At 46.7% G+C, this 19,914-nt stretch overlaps 1 protein-coding gene across 1 annotated transcript in view; it reads right to left on the bottom strand.

Moving 5' to 3' along the window:
* Positions 1–2,194: 2,194 nt before the first annotated feature.
* The window catches only part of Lgi2 (leucine rich repeat LGI family member 2), a 32,262-nt gene continuing 14,542 nt past the window's right edge, over positions 2,195–19,914 (bottom strand). Inside the window, exons 7-8 of the mRNA XM_070013215.1 lie at positions 12,233–12,397; positions 2,195–7,767 (exon numbers count right to left, since the gene is read on the bottom strand). Coding sequence (XP_069869316.1) covers positions 6,950–7,767; positions 12,233–12,397 — 983 coding nt within the window. The 3' untranslated portion in view covers positions 2,195–6,949. The remainder of the gene's footprint in view (positions 7,768–12,232; positions 12,398–19,914) is intronic.

The following is a 19,914-nucleotide window of genomic DNA, read 5'->3' as shown; positions in this document are numbered from 1 at the left end:
AACTCTCTCACTCGCCTTGGCCGGCACCGCCATTCAGAGCAAGCAGGGAGCTGGCATGGTGTCCTTGCTGGCTGCACAAAGGGAGACTCAGCTTGGAGCTTAGCGCCATTTTGGGGTGACAGGAGGCAGGATGCAGAGCCTCGTTTTTCCCCGTGTCACCCATTTTTTCTTGGCTTACAGGAGAGCCCAGAGGTCCTTTTTCTCCTGTCTCAAGGCTCACATAGGTGGCAGCCAGGGCTGGGGTGAGAGGGGATGCATTTCCCCCTGTCCAAGACAGTGTTCCCTTTCCCGTCAGCCTCTTGCCCACATTACCTTGGGTTTCTGACTGGCTGCCAGCAGGAACACAAGTTCACATCTAACGAGCAGCTGCCTGGAGCACAGGCCAGGAGGTAGGGTTTAGCCAAGGCCTCTAGGGTCACCTCTGCCATCAATTTGTTGGGGGAAAAAATAAAGGCATTTGTGCCAATTAGACTCTGGTTAGTAGAGCGCTTCCTGTATGGGAGGGAGGTAAGAAGCCAATTGCAAGGACGGTGATCAATGAGTGTGACACGTGACTTGTCCCCCAATTCTTCTCAGACACATATGCCTCAATTACCTCTCTAGTAAATAGAGAAAGAGTGCATCCCCCCTCGTTCTGGATGGGTCCCCCACACACAGCACTTGCGTTCCAAGGGCAGTGTTAGGGCCCTGTCTCTGCCTTAATAAACTTCTCACATGCAAAGAACACGGTTAGTTCTTTCCTGCAAATGTAAAGCAATAATTGAATGGTAAAACAAGCAGGAAAAGGACCAGGCCCTTCTGTGTGTCTCTAGGCCAATAGAATGCTTCCATGGCTGGGGATGGCTTCTCTCCCAGGAAGTCATTACCTGCATTCATGCCTCAGGTTCTCCGGAGCGCAGGGCTGTTGATGGTTGAGACCTATTGTGATCCACTTGGTGTGTATCTATTGGGCTGGTGTCTGTAGGGGGCACTCCTAAGGTGACCTCCAAACCCCTGCCAATGGTATCCTTGTGTTGTCCCCTCCCACGGGGTGAGAGCAGAATCTGCTTCAAACCAACAGGAAAAGACAAAGGTAAAAAAGCATCGGGAGCTTCTGATGGCTGGAGAAAGCCAAGAGTTAATTGGCTCAAGGACCAATGGAGAAGGCCATATAGCAAGGAGCTGGAGGTGGCAGCTGGACCTGGGGGAGCAGCTAGGTCCTGCCCTGGAACCCGGACCGAAGGCATGGATGCTGCTTTCAGCTACTGCATTGGTGATACTTTACTACATAGCAACAGAACACAAGTACTACACCATGCCAAACTAGTCATTAACTACATGGTCATCACCCCTAAAGATCTCATTCATTGCTCAACTACTCACTGGGCTTTAGAACACACTGGGCTTTAGAACACACTGGGCTTTAGACAAGAAATTCATGTAAAGATGACTTTCTGACTAGATTAAAATGCCAAACTGTTTTTTGCCTCCCCACCATCTTATTTTTGCCAGTACTAGGGCTTGAACTCAGTACCTCTCACTCTGCTTTCTTATTCATGGCTAGTGCTCTACCACATGAGCCATGCCTCTAGCATGGCTTTTTGCTGGTTAATTGGAGATAAAGGACCATAGTCTGGCTTGAAACTATGGTCCTCTAGTCTCAGCCTCTTAAGTAGCTAGGATTACAGACATCAACCACAAGTGCTCAACTGTTCTCACACTTTTTTAAAGCTCACAGTTTATCAAGGTACTTGACATACAGTAGGTACACGGTCACACGTCATTTGGAGTCCTGGTCCTTCCTTATCCACTTAAACTCACAGGTCTTAGATTACGTAGCAACAATGTACTACAAACCTACCCTGTGACTCCAGACCTACAGAGGGCAGGTCAAAGTTCAGCGTCCAACCCCACCTCACCTCCGGTCACCATGTGGAGTCAGCAGCTTCTCAGATTCTTACCGTGCTTGGCCGGTCTGTCAGGACTCCAAGTCCAGAGATCAGATGGGGGTGTCCTTCCATTTTGTGGCGTCCGTCAGTGAGTTTTTCGTGACTTTGAAATGAATTTTTAGTTTCCAACAGAAGAAACCAAAGGCCACCATTGAAACAACATGGGAGCCAAGTTGTCTGTCTCCTCCCGACCCGCGTAAGACTGTGGTGGCTTCACCCTGACTCACGACATGTCTCATTCAAGCAGACCAGAGAGCAGGGGGAAGTGAGGCATGAACTAGTTTTTATTCACAGGCTTACAGAATATATTGAGTCAAGAGGCATTTCACGCACGTGTCAACTCAGTTTACAAAAAAAAAAGATACAGATATTGATATCTATATAGCTAATCTATATAGATATCGATATCTATCTTTAAAATGCATCCATTGTTGGCTGCCTACTGCAAAATGTACTTTCATATACATATAAACTATTCTTATTTAATCCTAAGTTATGGATTTAAAACACATAAAAACAGTACCAAATAGCGTACTGGCCTACTTTATCCCGGTTTGTGTACATTCCTGATAGTTAGAGGGATAGAGCGGGAACGCATAGTGTCCTACTAGGAAAAGGTGGATTCTGATAGGAGCATCGGACTGGACGGCAGTCAGGAGGACGGGCCCTGTCCCCCTCTCGGTCGCCTCATGCGAGGATGTGGCTGCTGTTCAGCCACTGTTCACCTTCCCTTTGCTTGGAGCGGCTGAGACAAAGGAAATCACCAGCACCATGCTCTCTTTCCTTCCAGTTCATTTCTTCTTTAACAAAAAGAGTTCCCACCACAGTCCTCTGCCTGTTTTCCCCCCATGGCCTCCCAACTCTGGACCAGCTCTTTCTCATTATACCTGTGCCTGTGGCCTATCACTCCAAGGCAATGGTAAATGAATATCTCTGACCACTGTCTACAAACTTTCTCCCAAAACTACAAACAAGGAACGCATGTCTGCGAAGTTGAATTAGGAATTCTGTTAGAGATGTTCTTTAGAGGACATGCAAATCAACTGTCCTCAGCAGACCTGCATCCCCCTTTCTGTGTGACTCTTTTTTTAATTTCTTGTTTCCTATGCCTTTCAGAAGTTTCCATCCCTGAGCAGCATTCCTGAGAGCCAAACCTCTGCTATCCCACACAAATTTCTTTCCTACAAATCCCAGCATCTCTCTCTGTAGCTGGGAAGAAGAGCGGGATGCCGTCATTGTCAGTGTGCTGCCCGAAGGCTAAGCCCACGAGCAAGTCATCATCGCTAGTGGATACGGGTTCTTCATTTCTCTCTCTCAGAACTCATCTTTTTTATGTGGTGAACACCCTGATAAGACCCAGCTTCATCAAACCTCAGCACCCCTCCCTTAGCCAGGTGGGAAGAAACAACCATGCCAGCTAGCAACCCCACTTTGAACAAGAATGAGCAATCTGAAAGTTCTAGAAGACTTTCTGAGGAGGGTGCTGCCTACCGCTGCAGTTCCGTGGTATTTGCTCACTGTTAGATTAACTGGTAGAGGGTGTCTATTCTGTATGGTTTTCTTCCTGCCTCTGCATATTTCCTTGTTGTTTGTTTTGTCTCTATTTTCACTTGTTGTGTTTTATCGGAACTGAGGTACCCACAGACATGATAACAATGGAAGTCTTTCTTTGGGAGGGAGAGGATTACAATGCCTGCTGTTCAGAAGAAATGTTCCAGCTTTCCCATTCACTACTGGGTGGCCACAGCAGCCAATCCACTGTGCCTGTTTTCTTCTGTATGAAATGTGTGAATAGAAGAGCCCAAACACACATAGAAAAAAACAAAAAACCAAGCTTTGCAGAAGTGCAAGGTGATCTTTGTGCGGGTCCTAGGACTTGCACACAGGGCCTCGGCATGGTCCCTGAGCTTCTTTAGCTCAAGGCTAGTGGCTCTACCACTTGAGCCACAGCTCTACTTCCAGATTTTTTGGTAATTTATTGGAGATAAGAGTTTCACAGACTGTCTTGCCTGGGCTGGCTTCAAACCATGATCTTCAGATCTTGGCATCCTGAGTAGGTAAGATTACAGGAGTGAGCCACCACACCAGGTACAAGGTGATTGTAACACCACTCAAGAATGTAACACTACTCTTCACATCAAAGGTTTATTTTGAGTCTTTCTAGAGACACCCTCCCAATCCCTTGGAATCTGGGAACAAATCCTCACTTTGACGTAAAAACCTGAAAGCTACATGACTTTGAGATGAGAAAGAACAGACAGGAGGATGAGAAAGCTTTAACAGATGAGCAGAGCCAGTGACACCAAGGGCTGATGAGAAGGAAAAAGCAAGAGCAGTTGGGGTTTGTGGAGCTACCCAGGGGAGGGCCTCATACTTCTCAGCCGTGGGCTTTTTCTGGTGGCTGTTTGGCTTTTGGGTTTACATTATGACGGGAAGAAAGCTTACAGCAGAAACTGCTTAACACTGCAGAAATCTTGTGAAGGGACAGGGAGCTGAACGAAGCAAAGCCCTGGCTACCTCGTGCCAGGGAAGTACACCTTCCTTGGACAAGCTAGCCAGAGCAAAGGATCCCCTCCCACTGCACAGAATGAACTCAGTAGATTCCAGATGCTAGTCTTGGATAAACTTTAAGAAAATAAATAAACAAAACTTTTGTTTGCAGTAGGGTGGATTTCCAGCTCTCTCATCTCCTACTCCAGGTCTTTCATTCACCTTAATACTTTATTGGGTGCACTAGATCTTCCTTCCTAAACCTGGTACTCTGAGCTTCCTGATTTCCCAGATCTACGCAGTGGTCACCGGCATGGCTAGTGCAGACGCTAGTTCCTGACTTCACCTTCCAAGGTCCCATTGAAAAACTGAAGCATGACACTATGAAAGATGCCACCACTGGTACCTCCTCTGCACACAACAGGCTCTGGGAAGTTATTTCAATCAGGCACAAGAGCTAGGATTGTCTCAATGTTCCCTGTACTGTCTGTCCAGTACCCTTCTCCATTCAGGCCCACCTGAAGGGTTCCATACCAGATAGCATTGCTTGCCTGCAGCTGCAAGAATGGTAGAACATCTCACCCACCTTTGACCTTTCATCTCTGACTCTACATGGGGCATTCACAATCAGCCCAAATAAGCGAAGAAGGCAAAAGGATGCAAAGAGTGATTACAAGATGACAACAAGCCACATTCTCCATTTGCTTAGTATTTAGCAGCGGAGTTCTAAACAACCACATGTCTAAATGTGGGTGAGCAAATCCACTAAACTCCCTAGTCGCCGAAAGCTTCAGCCAACACAGTTCCCGAGAGTGTGGATGTGACTCGGGGATGTTGACCGCTCTGTCTGCTTAGCTTCAAGTCAGAAAACAACAAACACATTCATTCTTATTTGGAGCACATCTGCCAAGACTTAAGATGATCATTGAAACACAATTCTACAATACAATGTCCTTCTGCTGATCTGTGGCTATTGGACGGTATTTGATGGAGTACCCTGTAAAGTCTACCCCTAACACTGGCTTCACACTGAGAACCGACTACCCAGGCAGAACATCTACTAAAGAACCATCCACAGAACCAGGTTCCATGACTTCCCTGTCATCCACACTCAGGACCCACTTTGTAAGAGGTCGCCTGGTCCCCTACTGTAGTGGACGACACTTGTCTGGCTCCCATTGACGTCCCTTGGTGAACTCTGCCTCTACGGGATGACCTGCCACCACCAGCCGGCCCTCTGTGAGTGTGTGCACCCTGGGCATCCTTTGCTAAAGTGCTGGGAAGGGAAGGCGTGTTCCTGCCGTGGGTGTCCCCAGCTGTGATTCTGTGTGCAGAGCAACTTCCACTGAGGCTGCACCAGCAGCCGCGACACCAGCAGCTCCACAAAGCAGGGCTGTTCTAGGAGGCGGGAGGTTGGCAGGTGGGCAGGTAGGCAGGTTGCTATTCAATTACTTGATCTATTAAGTTGTTCAGAGGGCAAAGGCATGCATCCATCAAAAGGCCCCCTCTGGGTTTCAAAGCACATGGAGATCTGAGTAAGGTCCCCTTCGACTCTAAAATCTCACTTCAAAAACCCTACCAAATACACATCAGATGGAAACACCTGTTCCCTCCCTCTAAAGGATAGATAAAAAGCACCTTCAGTCTTTGGCCTGTCTGCTGGTTACATACAAACTCAAAGGATGGGTTCGGAGAAGCAGATGAGTCATGGAGCGCATCAAACAAACATTATGCTCTGCCCACCACGAGGGTCAGCTTTGAACCCCAAAGAACAGGGAAAAGGTCCTTTGTCTCACCGCTGGGCCCATAGCCCATGCTGGCCTTGGCATATATGCACAGGATATGTTCTCTGTGTCAGAGGCATCCATGTCAAACTGTTAGCATGCTCCTGGCGAGCATCCATCCAGGAACCAATTTAACAACCAAGGTCCTGTTTTAAAGAAGACTCCGGAAGACTGGGTGCTACTTTCAGGAAACTCAGATGGCTCAAAATAGCATTGCTGAGTGTTCTAAGACTTTTCAACTAATCATCAGCAAATGTTTTTAGCTGACTTTGGCTTTAACAGTTCTTACCAATAAGACTTTGAAAACAGAATGGGAAGGGAGGTTTAGGAGATTTGGGTTTGGTTTTTAAATGTTTTCACTAGTACTGTCTCATCTTATCCAATGGTTCTCCTTCTTCATTAAACAGAAAGCCAAAGTTCTATTACTTCCTAGATGGTGAGAAGAATTAACACAGCCCTCTTCCCTCACATTACAGGCTTAAAGATGTCTTTTCAAAATGGTAGGAACATGTCATGCAGTTAAGCCAATAAATGCAATCCCTGAATAAAATGTGAGATCTAAAAGTTTGCAAACTTCTAACTATCCCCCCCCCACCCTACCCCCAAATGCCTTTTTAAAAAAAAAATTTTAATTTCAGAGCTGTTGAGCTTGGTTTGTTTTATTTCATTATCTTCTTCTATTTCCTCTTGGTCCTCTCTCTTGTGACTGCTAATGCTATATGTCATCTAAACGCACCAATCACACCTTCACAAACTTAGGTCCACAATGATATGTTCAAAAATCTTTGTTTTCCCTTTAAAACTGGATGCAAAAAAGAAATCTCTCCTGTCGGTAGAGACAGCTGTGAAGGAACGGGGTGCCTGCACATAGATTTCTTTAAACTTTTTAAATAGCTGCTTCTCTTTATCCCACTGGTATATCTGTGAGAACGTATAGTCACTCCCCAGGGCCAGGTAATGGTTATCTTTAAAAGAAAAGGGCTGCAGTGTCATGGCGCCTCTGGACGGAAGGGCCTGGACCTCCACGAATTGCTTACTGTTCCACTGCATGACCCGGGAGTCCCCGATGAAGCGAGTGAGAGACAGGTACAGGGTGTTCTGCATCCGGAAGCTCTTCACAGCCAGCACGTCCTCCATGTTGGGGATATCGCCGTAGGGGACGAACTTCTTAGAGCTTTTATTCCACTGCAGGATGATGGGGACCTGCGAGCGGCTGGACAAGATGAGATGCGATTTCCCTTCGATATCCACAAACTCGGCATCCGTGTCCCGGAACCACTCATGCAGAGACTGGTACGAATAGAAGCCTTTGCCGTTCCATTTGTACACGGTGGACAGGCCGGCTTTAGAGCTGTCGGCGATGATGAAGAATGTCTCGTCCTCGATCTGAAAGAGCTCGATGTCATTGGGCTTGGAGATGCGTGAGACTTCTATGTCTTGGAATTTGACGAACTTGGTCCAACTGTCGTCGTATTTGTAAATATGAGAGCCTCCGAAGAGCTGAGCCACCACCACGAACACCTGGTCATCAATGAGGATGGCCTTGCAGCCCACAATGGACTGGCCTGTGCTCCAAGAGACAGGGAGGGAGGGAATTAGTGTAGCCACAGAGCACCTCCCTCCTAATGCTGGCACCTGAGGCCGTGGGGAGGAGGGAGAAGTGATCCAGTTCTTTGAAAATTTAAGTACAGAATTGCCATAGGACCCCTCCCCCAACCCAATTCCACTGCTCAAGACACCCCCCCCAAAAGAATTAAAAGCAGGGACTCGGGAAGAATGGGAATCTGATAGCAGAGGAGAATTTGTTCTGAGGACATCATGAGCATGTGTGCAAATAGCACCATGAAATACTTCTCACTGTGGAAGAAATGTACAATCATTTATATAAGAGGAACTCCGAAAGATACCTGAACACCAAGTGCTGTATACAGAATGCTTGTGTGTCTCCCCTGCCCCCAATCTGTATGCTGAAACTCCTTCTCCAGGTGGCAGAAGGAGGAAGTAGGGTTTGGGGCAGGTGATTAGAGCAGAGCTGCCATGAATAGAATTAGCAGTACCCTTATAAAAGAGAGTCCCCCCAAAAGCTCCTTGTGTCCTTCTACTCTGTGAAGACTCAGCCAGCAAGAGGGCCCTTAAGCCAGTCACTCAATTTGTTGATGTCTTGATCTTGAACTTCAAAGACCCTAGAACCATAGGAAATAAACTTCTGTTGTTTATAAGCTCCCCCCCCCAGTCTGTGGTATTCTGTCTTAGTCACCACAGTGACTATGACACTCATATTCAAAGCAAAATCATTCTCAATAGCCATTGTGAAAGGAACCTAATGGATAAAACAAATGTAGCCCACACAGACAATGGGAAATAGCCCCAGAAAGGAAAGAAAGGCTGGCACATGCTCCAATGCAGATGATCTTGAGAACAGACACTGACAAGTAGAACACGCCAGACACAGAGGCCAGAAACTGTCAGCTTCCACTTGTCCAAGGCCCTTAGTTTAAATATGCTCCTTTAATTAAAAAAATAGGGCTTAGGTGGGCACAGTGGCACATTATCTGTAATCCTAGCTACCCAGGAAGCTTAGATCTGAGGATCAAGGTATAAGACTGTGAGACTCTTATCTCTAATTAACGAGAGGTACAGCTCAAGTAGTAGAATGCCAGCCAAGAGTAAAAAAATCCAAATAAGCTGAGCAAATGTAAGGCCCCGAGTTCAAGCCCCAGTAGAAGCACCAAAAAAAGATACATACATGTATATATGTACATATATATACATATATATATATATATAACTTATGGCATTCACATGCTTTTTAGAAGCTGCTTTTTCTCATTTGATTTCTATATTGACTGTCCTACAGCTTCATTCTTTAAATGCTAAGCAGCATATCGTTACATGGATGCACAATCATTTATTTAACTAATCCTCAAATGTTGGACAGAGCAGTCATTCCCAGTTCTTCATTATTGTTAAATGATATGTTTCCTTTAACGTATTGTTCAATAACATGTTTGAAATCATCTGGCAGTATTGTTACATGTAAGACTCACAGGGACAAATGTTGTTTCTATATTTAAGGTTTTTGGACTTAAACTGCCAAACTACTCTTCAAAAGCTGCATGGATTTTTCACCCTGCAAACATATAACATGCTTCAGAGTACAAACTCTGCCTCCTTCTGGTCAGCCTGACTATGGGTTCTAGAGGTCAGCCTATCACAACCAACAGGCCCATGTGAGACAAATAATTCTTTTTCCTGAAGATGCTCACTACAACTCTGTCCAGGTAAATATTTTCAGCCTATGAAGTTGTTGTTGTTGTTGTTGTTGTGTATATGTGTTTATGTAGGGAGAAGGAGATTACAGGTTGAATCATACTTCACATGTTAAAAAAAAAATACAGGTAATCAAGTAAACCAAAAGCAAAAGAGCTGTGGTAGGAGAGGAAGGAACAAGCCGTTCACATCCACCTTCCTCTCCTGTTTAGGCGAGAGGCTCAAGGGCTATCCTTTCCTGGTCAGCAAGTGTCAAGGTTTTCTTTTCTGCCAAGCTCCAGCCACTCTCTCCCATCCTCTGAGGAACCCACCCTGAGTTTATAGTCAGCCGCTGCCCCGCCTCCCTGGGGCATCCTGTCCCTGAGTTCCTGGTGCTAATGAAAGTTGCACAGGTACTGGCTGAAGGTGAAAACTTAGGATCTGCGGTGGAAGAAAGGACAACCAGTCCTATTTTGTCGCCAGCAGGTAAAGCTAACCATTCACTGCAAACGCTGTGCTCTTAAATACACTTTACCTCCCTCAAATTCTTACCGGATTCCCTGACTCCAGCCCTGGGATGATTCTATTTTACAAGTACAATGGAAAGAAAGGCAGAAGATTATGTGATTTGGCCAAAGTCTCCAACTAGTAAGAGCTCAAGTCAGGATAATCCAAAACCAGCCTGGTACACTCCTCACATCGAAAGACAAAGCCTGTGCCTCCCTGCTCAGGCTTGGCTACAGAGGATCCTGAGAAGAAAAACCATGGAGCAAGACTACCAGCTGGAGGATATCACAAGGGCAGGTCAAGGGCAGGGCCATCTCTTCCTACCAACACCCCCCACCCCCACAGGGAGGGGGTGGAGCATCTGGAGGATAGATCCCCCTGTGAGTGACTCCACATGCTTGAACCTTGCAGGCTTGTGCTGGTCTGTGCTGGGCACTTGGGAAGTCCTCCCCCCCACCCCCCTCCCGCCGTGTCCAGGAGGCTCCTCACCTCCCCTTTTCACACACAGAGAAGCAGGCCTGGGAGACCACAGTCTTCCCAGCACTTGGCAGAGCTGAGAGCACAGTGAGAGCTCCTGGGTGACCAAAGCCTGAGCTTCACACAGTCTAAAGACCTTGACAAGGTGTACAGGCACAGTATGTCCACAGTCTTACAGCGGGAGCCTCTGTACATCTTGAGATGGCATCCCCAGCCAGCAGGCAGGCCACACCCAGTTGCGGCTCAGGGGAAAGGCCCCTCCCAGGCCCCTGAGCAGCACTGGAGCTGCTCGCACCCCAGGGAAGCTTTCACTATCTCACCCGCCCCGGGATGGAAGGAGAGAAAGGACAGAAGCCAGCCCCCTGGATCCTTCACCATTTCCCAAGAAAAGAGAGAGAGAGCCAAGTAAAGCCACTCCCACTGGGGTGTTAAGTTCCCCTCTCCTCCTGGCAGGGCCTCCTGGCTGTTCTGGCGGCTAAATCTGCACCTCCAGTAGCTGTCCCAGGCTGGAATCCACACCAGATGGCCATGGCGGCAGCCACCCACTCATGGAAGTGGCATCTTCCATGCATCAGGACGCAGGTGTCCAAATCTCCTCCGGCTGTGACATTAGACTCATCAGCTGTTCTTCCCTCAGGGGTGAAAAGCTCCTGTCACAGCCTGTCTACATCCCTGCACCTGCTGCAAAGCCACTTGTGCCTAAGACAGCCCTTGGGACCTCCTTGCCCAGAAAGCCCACCAAGATGCAGTTTAACCCAGTGGTTACACTTGCCCTGAGCCAAATAGGAGTCTCTGAAGGAAATAATTAGGCTTTCAGGGCACTGGGTATGAAGTACTGCTCTCAGATTATACTTGGATAACTGAAAAGTCTTTGAAAGGTGACTTTTGATTTGAACTTCATTTAGTTATTTTAAAAGCAACTAGACAGGAGTCCAGTCTTAGACTTGCTAAGACACTGGGACCTGCAACTATACCAGAAGAAACACTACTAAGTCCTTTCCCAAAGACCTCAATTTCGGGAACTGTTCATTCTTATCTAATATGTACTTTTTTTTTTGGGGGGGGGTCCGGTCATGGGGCCTGAACTCTGGGCCTGGGCGCTGTCCGTCAGCTCTTCAGCTCAAGGCTAGCGCTCTACCACTTGATCCACAGTGCCACTTCTGGCTTTTTTCTTTTTGCTTATATGGTGCTGAAGAATTGAACCCAGGGCCTCAGGCATGCAAGGCAAGTGCTCTACCACTGAGCCACCTTTCCAGCCCCATATACTTATTAAATGAAAGAAGTGATCACTGAAACTTTTCAAGGTGACCCAAGGAGCAAGCTATACAGGGGATGTGTGTGTGTGTGTGTGTGTGTGTGTGTGTGTGTCGACACACTAGTTATCAATCAGCCTAATAAAAGCATGTCCATTACATATCTGGTAACGGCTGGAATAAACCAGCACAGGAACCTGGGAGCTCATGTGTAACTTCTCAGCCATACTAGAAAGTATTTTCCTATTCTCACACAAATTCTACCAAAAACAACACAGAAAACAAACAAACAATCAAACAAAACAATCTTCAACCATAAGTGGCATTGAAGAGTCAGTCCCCAACAGTAAAAAGATCCCCCCCTGAGGTTTCAGATCTGCTGAGGAGGAGGATGCATAAATAACATGGAAGTGACCCCATAGCTGGCATGCCCTCCCTCCAACCCAGCTAGAACGCCAAGCCCTCCCTCCACCTGGTGCAGGGTGCCTCCTCCCTTAGGCCAGCCTGACCCCACAGCAACCGTCCTTGGAAAGTCTCAACACACCTGTGATGTTGTCATAGCTGCGGAAATTCATCTCAATGTGGTCCCACTCCAGCACCATGCAGTTCTCCATGCTGGGCTGTGCGATGGCCACGTACACATCGTTCTTGGAGTTGAACGTATCCACCGACACCGACTGGTAGGGCAGAGTCTGATGAACGACGAAATCTAGGAATGGGTATTTAAAAATAAACGATCATCAAAACCTTCTGGGCTGGGCGCCAGTGGTTCACACCTGTAATCCTAGCTACTCAGGAAGCTGAGATCTGAGGACTGCGCTTCAAAGCCAGCCTGGGCAGGAAAGTCCCCGTGAGTCTCTTATCTCCAATTAACCACCAGAAAACCAGGAAGTGGCGCTGTGGCTCAAGTGGTAGAGCGCTCACCTTGAGCTGAAGAGCTCAAGGACGGCGCCCAAGCCCAGAGTTCAAGACCCATGACCAAAAACAAAACAAAACAAAACAAACTTTTGTGGGGAAGCGGCACACACACACACACACACACACACACACACACACACACACACACACAGAGTCGGCAGACTAAATAAACAGCTTCCTGGAAATAAACAGTTTCACAAACGTGGTGACAGGAACTGGAAGCTTTAAGCACAGTTGGTGATGTCTGGCTTTCCACACCACATGGCAGAAAGGAGGCTACAGAGATATTCTGGAAGCTGTCATGTGAGTACCTCTGAGACTAAGGAGTTCAGTGAGTTTGGAAAATGCTAGACTCCTGCTCTCAGAACAACCCCTGTGAGGAAGAAGCCTGCTTAGCTTTGTGTAACTCACCTGACTTACCCAACCCTGTGATTGCCTGGGATTGTGCATCCCTGCTGAGCACAGCGCCCCTACAGGTTCAGAACGAGCACTGCACTCTGGCACAGGGTTACATTATGTGTCTGGAAACCAAAGCCACCCATGTGGGAGACCTCATACTCCTTACAGTGGTGAAGGGTCTATGTAATGAGTCCATACTGCTCCCCTGGGCTATGGGAAACCCAGGTCGGGGGTCATATAATTGTCAAGGCACAGTGTGAGCAGGAATGGCGGGTGTGGGAAGAACCAGATGAATCTAGAGATGAATTAGTAAAGCTTAAGTTGCTTGGTTTTGTTTTGTTGACCAAAGATGGTTCAAGGTCAAGGTTGTGTTGTTCCTTGGGGACACTCCCAGGCTGTAACACAGAATCACAGGGAATGCCTGGCTCTCTCTCATGCCGCCCTTCCCAACCCCTCTCAAACCTCGTCTCCTCCAAGGCCTTCCCTGACCCATGCAGCTCAGCATTAGCACATGTTATCTAAATCTGAGAGTCACCGTGACTACAAACACTGACATCAGAGTACGCTAGATATCTTAGAGCCCTTTCAGCCATGCTCCAGAGCCCAGAGACACTGAGTACCATGCAGCCAGTGGGCCGTGAATGAACACCCTAACCCTGAGTCTTCCACTTCTCCAAGCCTGTCACAGCTCAAGTCCACGGTAACCACTCAGGAAATAATTGCTCGTTGGGAAGGCTCATCAAAGATGGTCTGGGAGACCAATACCCAGGAGGCTGCTCAGGGTGACTAAAGGAGGGAGATGCAAGAGGAACTTGGTCACAAAAGGTCCAGGAGCAATGTCTGCAATCCCGGCTACTCTCAACGTACAGGCTAGGGTGGAGGGGGGGCAGGGGGGGTAAATTCAGTTCAAGGTCATCCCAGGTGTGGGGAACTAATCACATCTAACTTAATCAACAAGACAAGGGTAGTGGTATATATCTGTCATCCCAACTACACTAAGCAGGAGGCCCATAGGTAGGAGGATTGAAGTCTAAGGCTAGCCCCAGGCAAAATGTTTGAAAAATAACTCAAGCACAAAGGGAGCTGAGAGCATAGCCTAAGTGGTCACCTGCCCAGCAAGTACCAGGTCCTGAGTTCAAACCCCAGTACCACACGCACACACACACACACACAATACGAGCAGAAGCAAGATGGTGGTCATAGCGGGATTAGGGAGAAGGCGGTTAGGACTGAGAGGCTCCAGAGTCAACAGTGCCTGGAGGTAGACATCCTGAAGCCACTGGCCACCCTGGAGACCCGGAACTAGCCAATTATCCAGTCTTGGTTCCCTGGTGCCAACATGGGAGGACTTGACAGGTCATGGGGTGGCAATGCCTAACTCAGGGCTGGACTCATTCATGAAAACAGATGTGAGATCCCAGAACAGACAGCCCAACTCCTCTTCCTTGCCCAGCCTGAGAGATTGTCCATGTTAGTGGTTATCTCAGTGAAGACGCTGGAGCGGAGCTACCACCTTCTTGCTGAGTGACCTTGGACCAATAACCTCTCTTCCACTTCTCTCTCATCTCCAGGCAGGCTTGCCAGCACTTGGCTCGGTGCAACTCGATACCCTAGACGTGTTAACTTTACCCCAGGGCTTCTCCCTGGGGGACACGGTTGAAGCTTATTGAACTCCTTTTGGTCTGTCTGATCCCAGGCCTGCTTCGAAGGTTGCAGCGCAGGGCAGGATTGCTGAATGCCACAGGCAAGAGGCAAGGGGTGGGGAAGCCAACAAAGCAGCCTCTGCAGCCCGCCATGCATCAGGAGACAGAGGTGGTGAAGGAAATGGCTGTAACAGTCTGGCCTTCACTTCTCAGCAGAGCAGGAAGGGCCTGGGCAGCCGTGTCCTGGTGCAGAAAGATGGAGCCTGGGGTTCCAGATGGGTGAAATGAGAGGTTCCCTGAAGTGGGGAATAGAAGCCGACAGCCTGCACCTGCCTGTGCAGATGCTCAGTGATTTGATATACGCAGCAATGATTGCACTAAGGCACCTGCTGGAGACAGGAAAGCGCCCCAGGGGCTCACAGCCCTCTTACCGTTCTTCCCATCCCTGGAAGTGTTGCTGGGCAGAGACTAAGAAGACCAGGGAAGAGGTGATACTGTTCAAAGTGAAATGTACTCATTACCTGACCTATGCAACTATAACACCTCTATCATCTTCACCATAAAAATAAATTATTCCTCCCCTCCACGTTCCACACACACACACACACACACACACACACACACACACACACACACACACACACACAAACTGGCAGACCCAGTACAAAAGTCATAAATTGCTGGGCCAGATTATAGGCATATATCTATTATCCTAGGTACCCAGAAGATTGAGATCTGAGGTTGTGGTTCAGTGCCAGTCAGGGTAGGAAAGGGACTTTTCTGGGCCTGGGCATTGTCCCTTAGCTTTTTAGCTTGAGGCAAGCGCTCTACTATTTGAGCCACAGAGCCACTTCCAGTTTTCTGAATGGTTTATTGGAGATAAGAGTCTCCTGGACTTTCTTGCTCAGGCTTTAAACTGCAATCTTCAGATCTCAGACTCCTGAGTAGCTAGGATTACAGGCGTGAGCCACCAGCTCCCGGCTTCCATGGGACTTTTATTTCCACTTACCCACCAAAAAGCCAGAAGTGGAGCTGTGGCTCAAGTGGGAGAACACTAGTGTTGACCTAAATAAATAAATAAAAGCTCAGGGACAGGCCCAAGCCCCAACTGTAATCTCCCTATTCTAACACAGACACATGCTGGCAAAAAGCCATAAGCCAGTTGTTCTGCTGCTGAGTTCACAGACAGATGGCAGAGCAGGAGAGAGATGCACACAAGCACATTGTGCCACCTTCCTAGTGACCTGAGAGGCCTACCACATCGGCCTGCAACGTTCTGAGCTCTCTCTTCCTGGTGCCCATGGCTCTTGAGTCCTGCTCCTCTAGTCTCCTGACTCTCCCTTAATTCTCAAAGCTGCACAAACACCAGCACTTACATAAATGGAGGCTGTTTAAAGTGCAGAGCAAAAACTTTCCATTTTTATTGAGGGATTCCAGGAGGAAGAAGAGCTGTCAGAATAGAGAGCATTTTGCTAGATTTGCACATTTAAATTTATTTTCCCCAGCAGTGATTTCCTAACATTTTTCATACACTGACTATCTGGCACAACACAGACTATTAAATCACTTGAATAGCAAATCTTTGTGCATGTGGGGGGGGGTTGTTTGGTTGGTTTGTGAGGGGTTTTTTTGGAGGGTGGGCAGTACTAAGGCTTGAAGCCATCCCTTATAATTACTTTAATTACTTGCCTTGCTTGCTTGGCTTGCTTGCTAGGCTGGTGCTCTACCACTTGAGCCACACCTCCAGCCAGGCTTTTTATTGGTTATTTTGGATATAGAATTTAGAAAACTTTCTTGTCCAGGCCTGCCTTGAACCATGAGCTTCCAGATCTCAACTTCCTGAATAAGTAGGGGGAGGAGCCGCCATACCCAGTAACAAATCTAATTCTTAATAGAAACTTGGCTCCTGGGCCCACTATAGAAAGAAAAGGAAGATGATACACAGACGGAAGAAAAGAACCTAAAGCCATCAACTGGTGTGTATATGTTTATGGTTTTTTCAGGAGGGGCGGAAGAATTTACATACCTTCTCCCAACCCCCATCTTAATTCACCTTTCCCAAACACTGAAAGTGTCTAAGAAGCAACTTAAAAGATGCATTTGCTGTGAATTAACTAGAAGTCCTCCCACTTTGAGTCTGTGCCCTTTGATCTCTGTTATAGTCAACTTTGCAATCTCCAAGAAAGACCAGATTCAGCAATAACCACCTGTGTGGAAGGCAAACTGTCCTCAAACCGGTAATGGCTTCTTATTATCTGAAAGCAAGCCACCAAAAAATGGGAGACCACCTTGTTCCTAATCTGCCCCAGTTATAAAGTAATAACCCCTCTGGAATTTCTCCTGGGACAAAGACTGAGCTGATGGTCACCCTTGCAATTTGGAAGTGTTTTAATTTTGCATAATTTAGCATACCTTAATCACCCCTAGCCTCCAATTCTGTGTGTGTGTGTGTGTGTGTGTGTGTGTGTGTGTGTGTGTGTGTGTGTGTGTGTGTGTGTGTGTGTGTGTGTGTGTGTGTGTGTGTGTGTGTGTGTGTGTGTGTGTGTGTGTGTGTGTGTGTGTGTGTGTGTGTGTGTGTGTGTGTGTGTGTGTGTGTGTGTCTCGAAACCTGGGTGCTGTCCTTGAGCTTCTTTTGCTCAAGGCAAGCTACCTGACCTGGCTTCAAACCACAGTTCTCAGATCTTAGCCTCCTGAGTAGCCAGGTATAAGCCACCAGCACCAGGCCATTTCTCCCTATTTAACCTACAGCCAATGTCTGTACCTCTGAAGATGACTGTCTTCACATAGTGGTCATGCAGTAACTCTTCTTTTTCTGTTCTTCTCTATGTCTTTTTATTTGGAATATGGAGGCAATTGGCTAGACCTAACTGGGGACTCCTGGACTTTGAGCTTGCAATCTAAAACCCCATTTCAAAAGCATGACCACTGTGGAAAGATCTCAGGGAACACAGATACTGCTGTGACATCCATTTACTAGAGTCAAAATATTAGTGGCACTTTCAAGCAGAAAAGCCACCACTCCCGTTGACACAGTATTGAGTTCATGATGCCACTGGGTCTTTGACAATGTAGGCTTGTCTCTCACTGGAATCCACAGATTTTTTTTTAACCTAACTATTTATAGCAGTGGAAGAAAATAAATTATACATGATGCTGAGCCTATGGGGAGAGAAAATGCACATTAATGCATTATTTCTCTTTGCATTTTCATCAGCCCCGAAATGGGGAAGCTAACAGGACAATTAGGATGCAAAATTCACTCCCTCTAAGGAATATAGTGAATTATCCACCTAACACAGGGAATCATTGTTAGGTAACAGGGATTTTTGAGTGGTTAAAAATAGACTCAAAGGGGAGGGGATAGAAGAAGTGTGATTAATCTGAAAAGCTCCAGCAGCCCAGTGGTGGCTGTATGGAATTAATTATTCCCTTTTCTTGAGGAATGGGATGGTAATGATGCCTTCTTCTCTCTAGGCAAAATGGAGAGTGATGAAATTTACTTCTTTCCTGAAAATCTGAGCTAAGAGAGAAAAAACACACTGGGAAAATATGCTTTTTCCCAAACCTTGAGCAAAGGGGACAAACAGGTTTCCCTGAGTTCTTCAATCAGACTCTCCATCCTCTATTTATCCTCACTCCTTCATTCCTAGGTGCTTTGATAAAGCACCAGAGCCCACGCTTGGTCAGGGAAACCCCAAATGCTTACAACATATTGATCTCATTCTTACATAGCTGAAACCTTATTTGGGAATGGTTCATTCTTTGTTCCACCATTTTAATCTGATAAAGAGCTCACATTTCCAACAAAGGCAATAAAGTTGGAATGGCCATATCCCTGTGACCAGAAAGTCTGTATTAACTTCCAAACATGAGAAAAAACTAGGTAATAAAGACAAACGTGTGTACGTAAGACCAGAGAAGCCTTGAAGTGTATGCTCAGTAGCTCACACTGCCCCACAGATCCTAACGTTCAGGTCTTAGCTACCTTGATTCCAAGCCCTCACCTCTCTGATGAACAATTCCCAATGGCTGGGCCATTTTTATTACTATCCAAAAGGCCCTAAGATGAGAAGCTATGTCTCCTTGTATAAATGATCCTCCATGCCCGGGTCTCTCCCATGTCAGTGCCTACAGACTAAATTTTACACATTGTAGCAATGGGAAAACGCCAACTTCCCCTTAGGAGTGTAGAGAACTTTCTAGAAAAAAGAAATGGAGAAAAGGCCGAGAAGAGTAACCAAAGAACACTGGTTTAGCACGTCATACCAAATGGTCTCAAATGCCACCTTTTGGCACAACTGACATTAGCTATGACCTCTGATTTATCATAGTAGCTCTTTGGTACAATAAATAACCTCACACGGCCTCAGCTGGCTAGAGAGCCCCTGCCAATTACACAGCTGAATGAGCCCCTCAGAGTGACAAGGACACACACTACAGACTTCAGCTTTCCTGGGGGAGAAAAAAGCAGAACTGGTAGAGTCCCTTCTCTACAAACAAAGCCATCTAGAAATAATTTTCAGCATGTGGGTTTTTGGTCTTTGGGTTTTGCCGGGTAGGAGGGGAAAGGAGGTAGTAAGTCTAGCTTAAAAGTAATATTTTGGAATTTTTTGAGTATCTGAGTTTTCTGAGTTTTCATTCCCTTCGCTTCTAACGTGCCTTGAGGCTTTGGAAATATGAGCCCTCAGCATAAATGTTTATTTGCAGAAACTTCTAGAAGAGAGGCTTCAGACTGTGGATTGATCCTGTCTTCTTTAACATCCAGCTTTAGAAGCTATAGAAACTGGCCTGAGCCTTTTATATGGAGATCCTCACTGCTCTCTACCTGCTGGGACATTGAGGTGTTAATTTTATTCTATAAACTGGAAAAAAAAATGTCTATATGAACTAACACCCTGAGGCAGTGGCTGGGAAAACAAAGTCAAATTTCCTTTATAGTTTTCCCTCAGTGTGGTTTTTTCTCTTTAACAGTTAGCTGCCAACTTACACTTCCTAGTTTGTCATCAGTTTTATTTATCTCGTTATCTCTTCTTACATGGCACTATGAAACTAATTTGTAGATGGAAAAAGTCTGCATTAAACTTCCAATAAACATCATCTTACTGAATCCAGAGAGCAGTGATAACAAAATAATTCAGGTTTCTTGGCACTGCCTTCCCATGAAACCTATTGCGTTGAAGATGTTCTCTCCTGTCATACCCACGTTTATACTGTGATCTTAAAAAGGCAAAAGCATACATACAAACAAACAAAAAAGCTCTAAGGA

The sequence above is a fragment of the Dipodomys merriami genome, unplaced genomic scaffold (genome assembly GCF_024711535.1).
Source record: "Dipodomys merriami isolate MVZ:Mamm:240054 unplaced genomic scaffold, mDipMer1.0.p SCAF_9, whole genome shotgun sequence".
Lineage (NCBI taxonomy): Eukaryota > Metazoa > Chordata > Mammalia > Rodentia > Heteromyidae > Dipodomys > Dipodomys merriami.
This window is presented reverse-complemented; position numbering and strand designations above follow the sequence as displayed.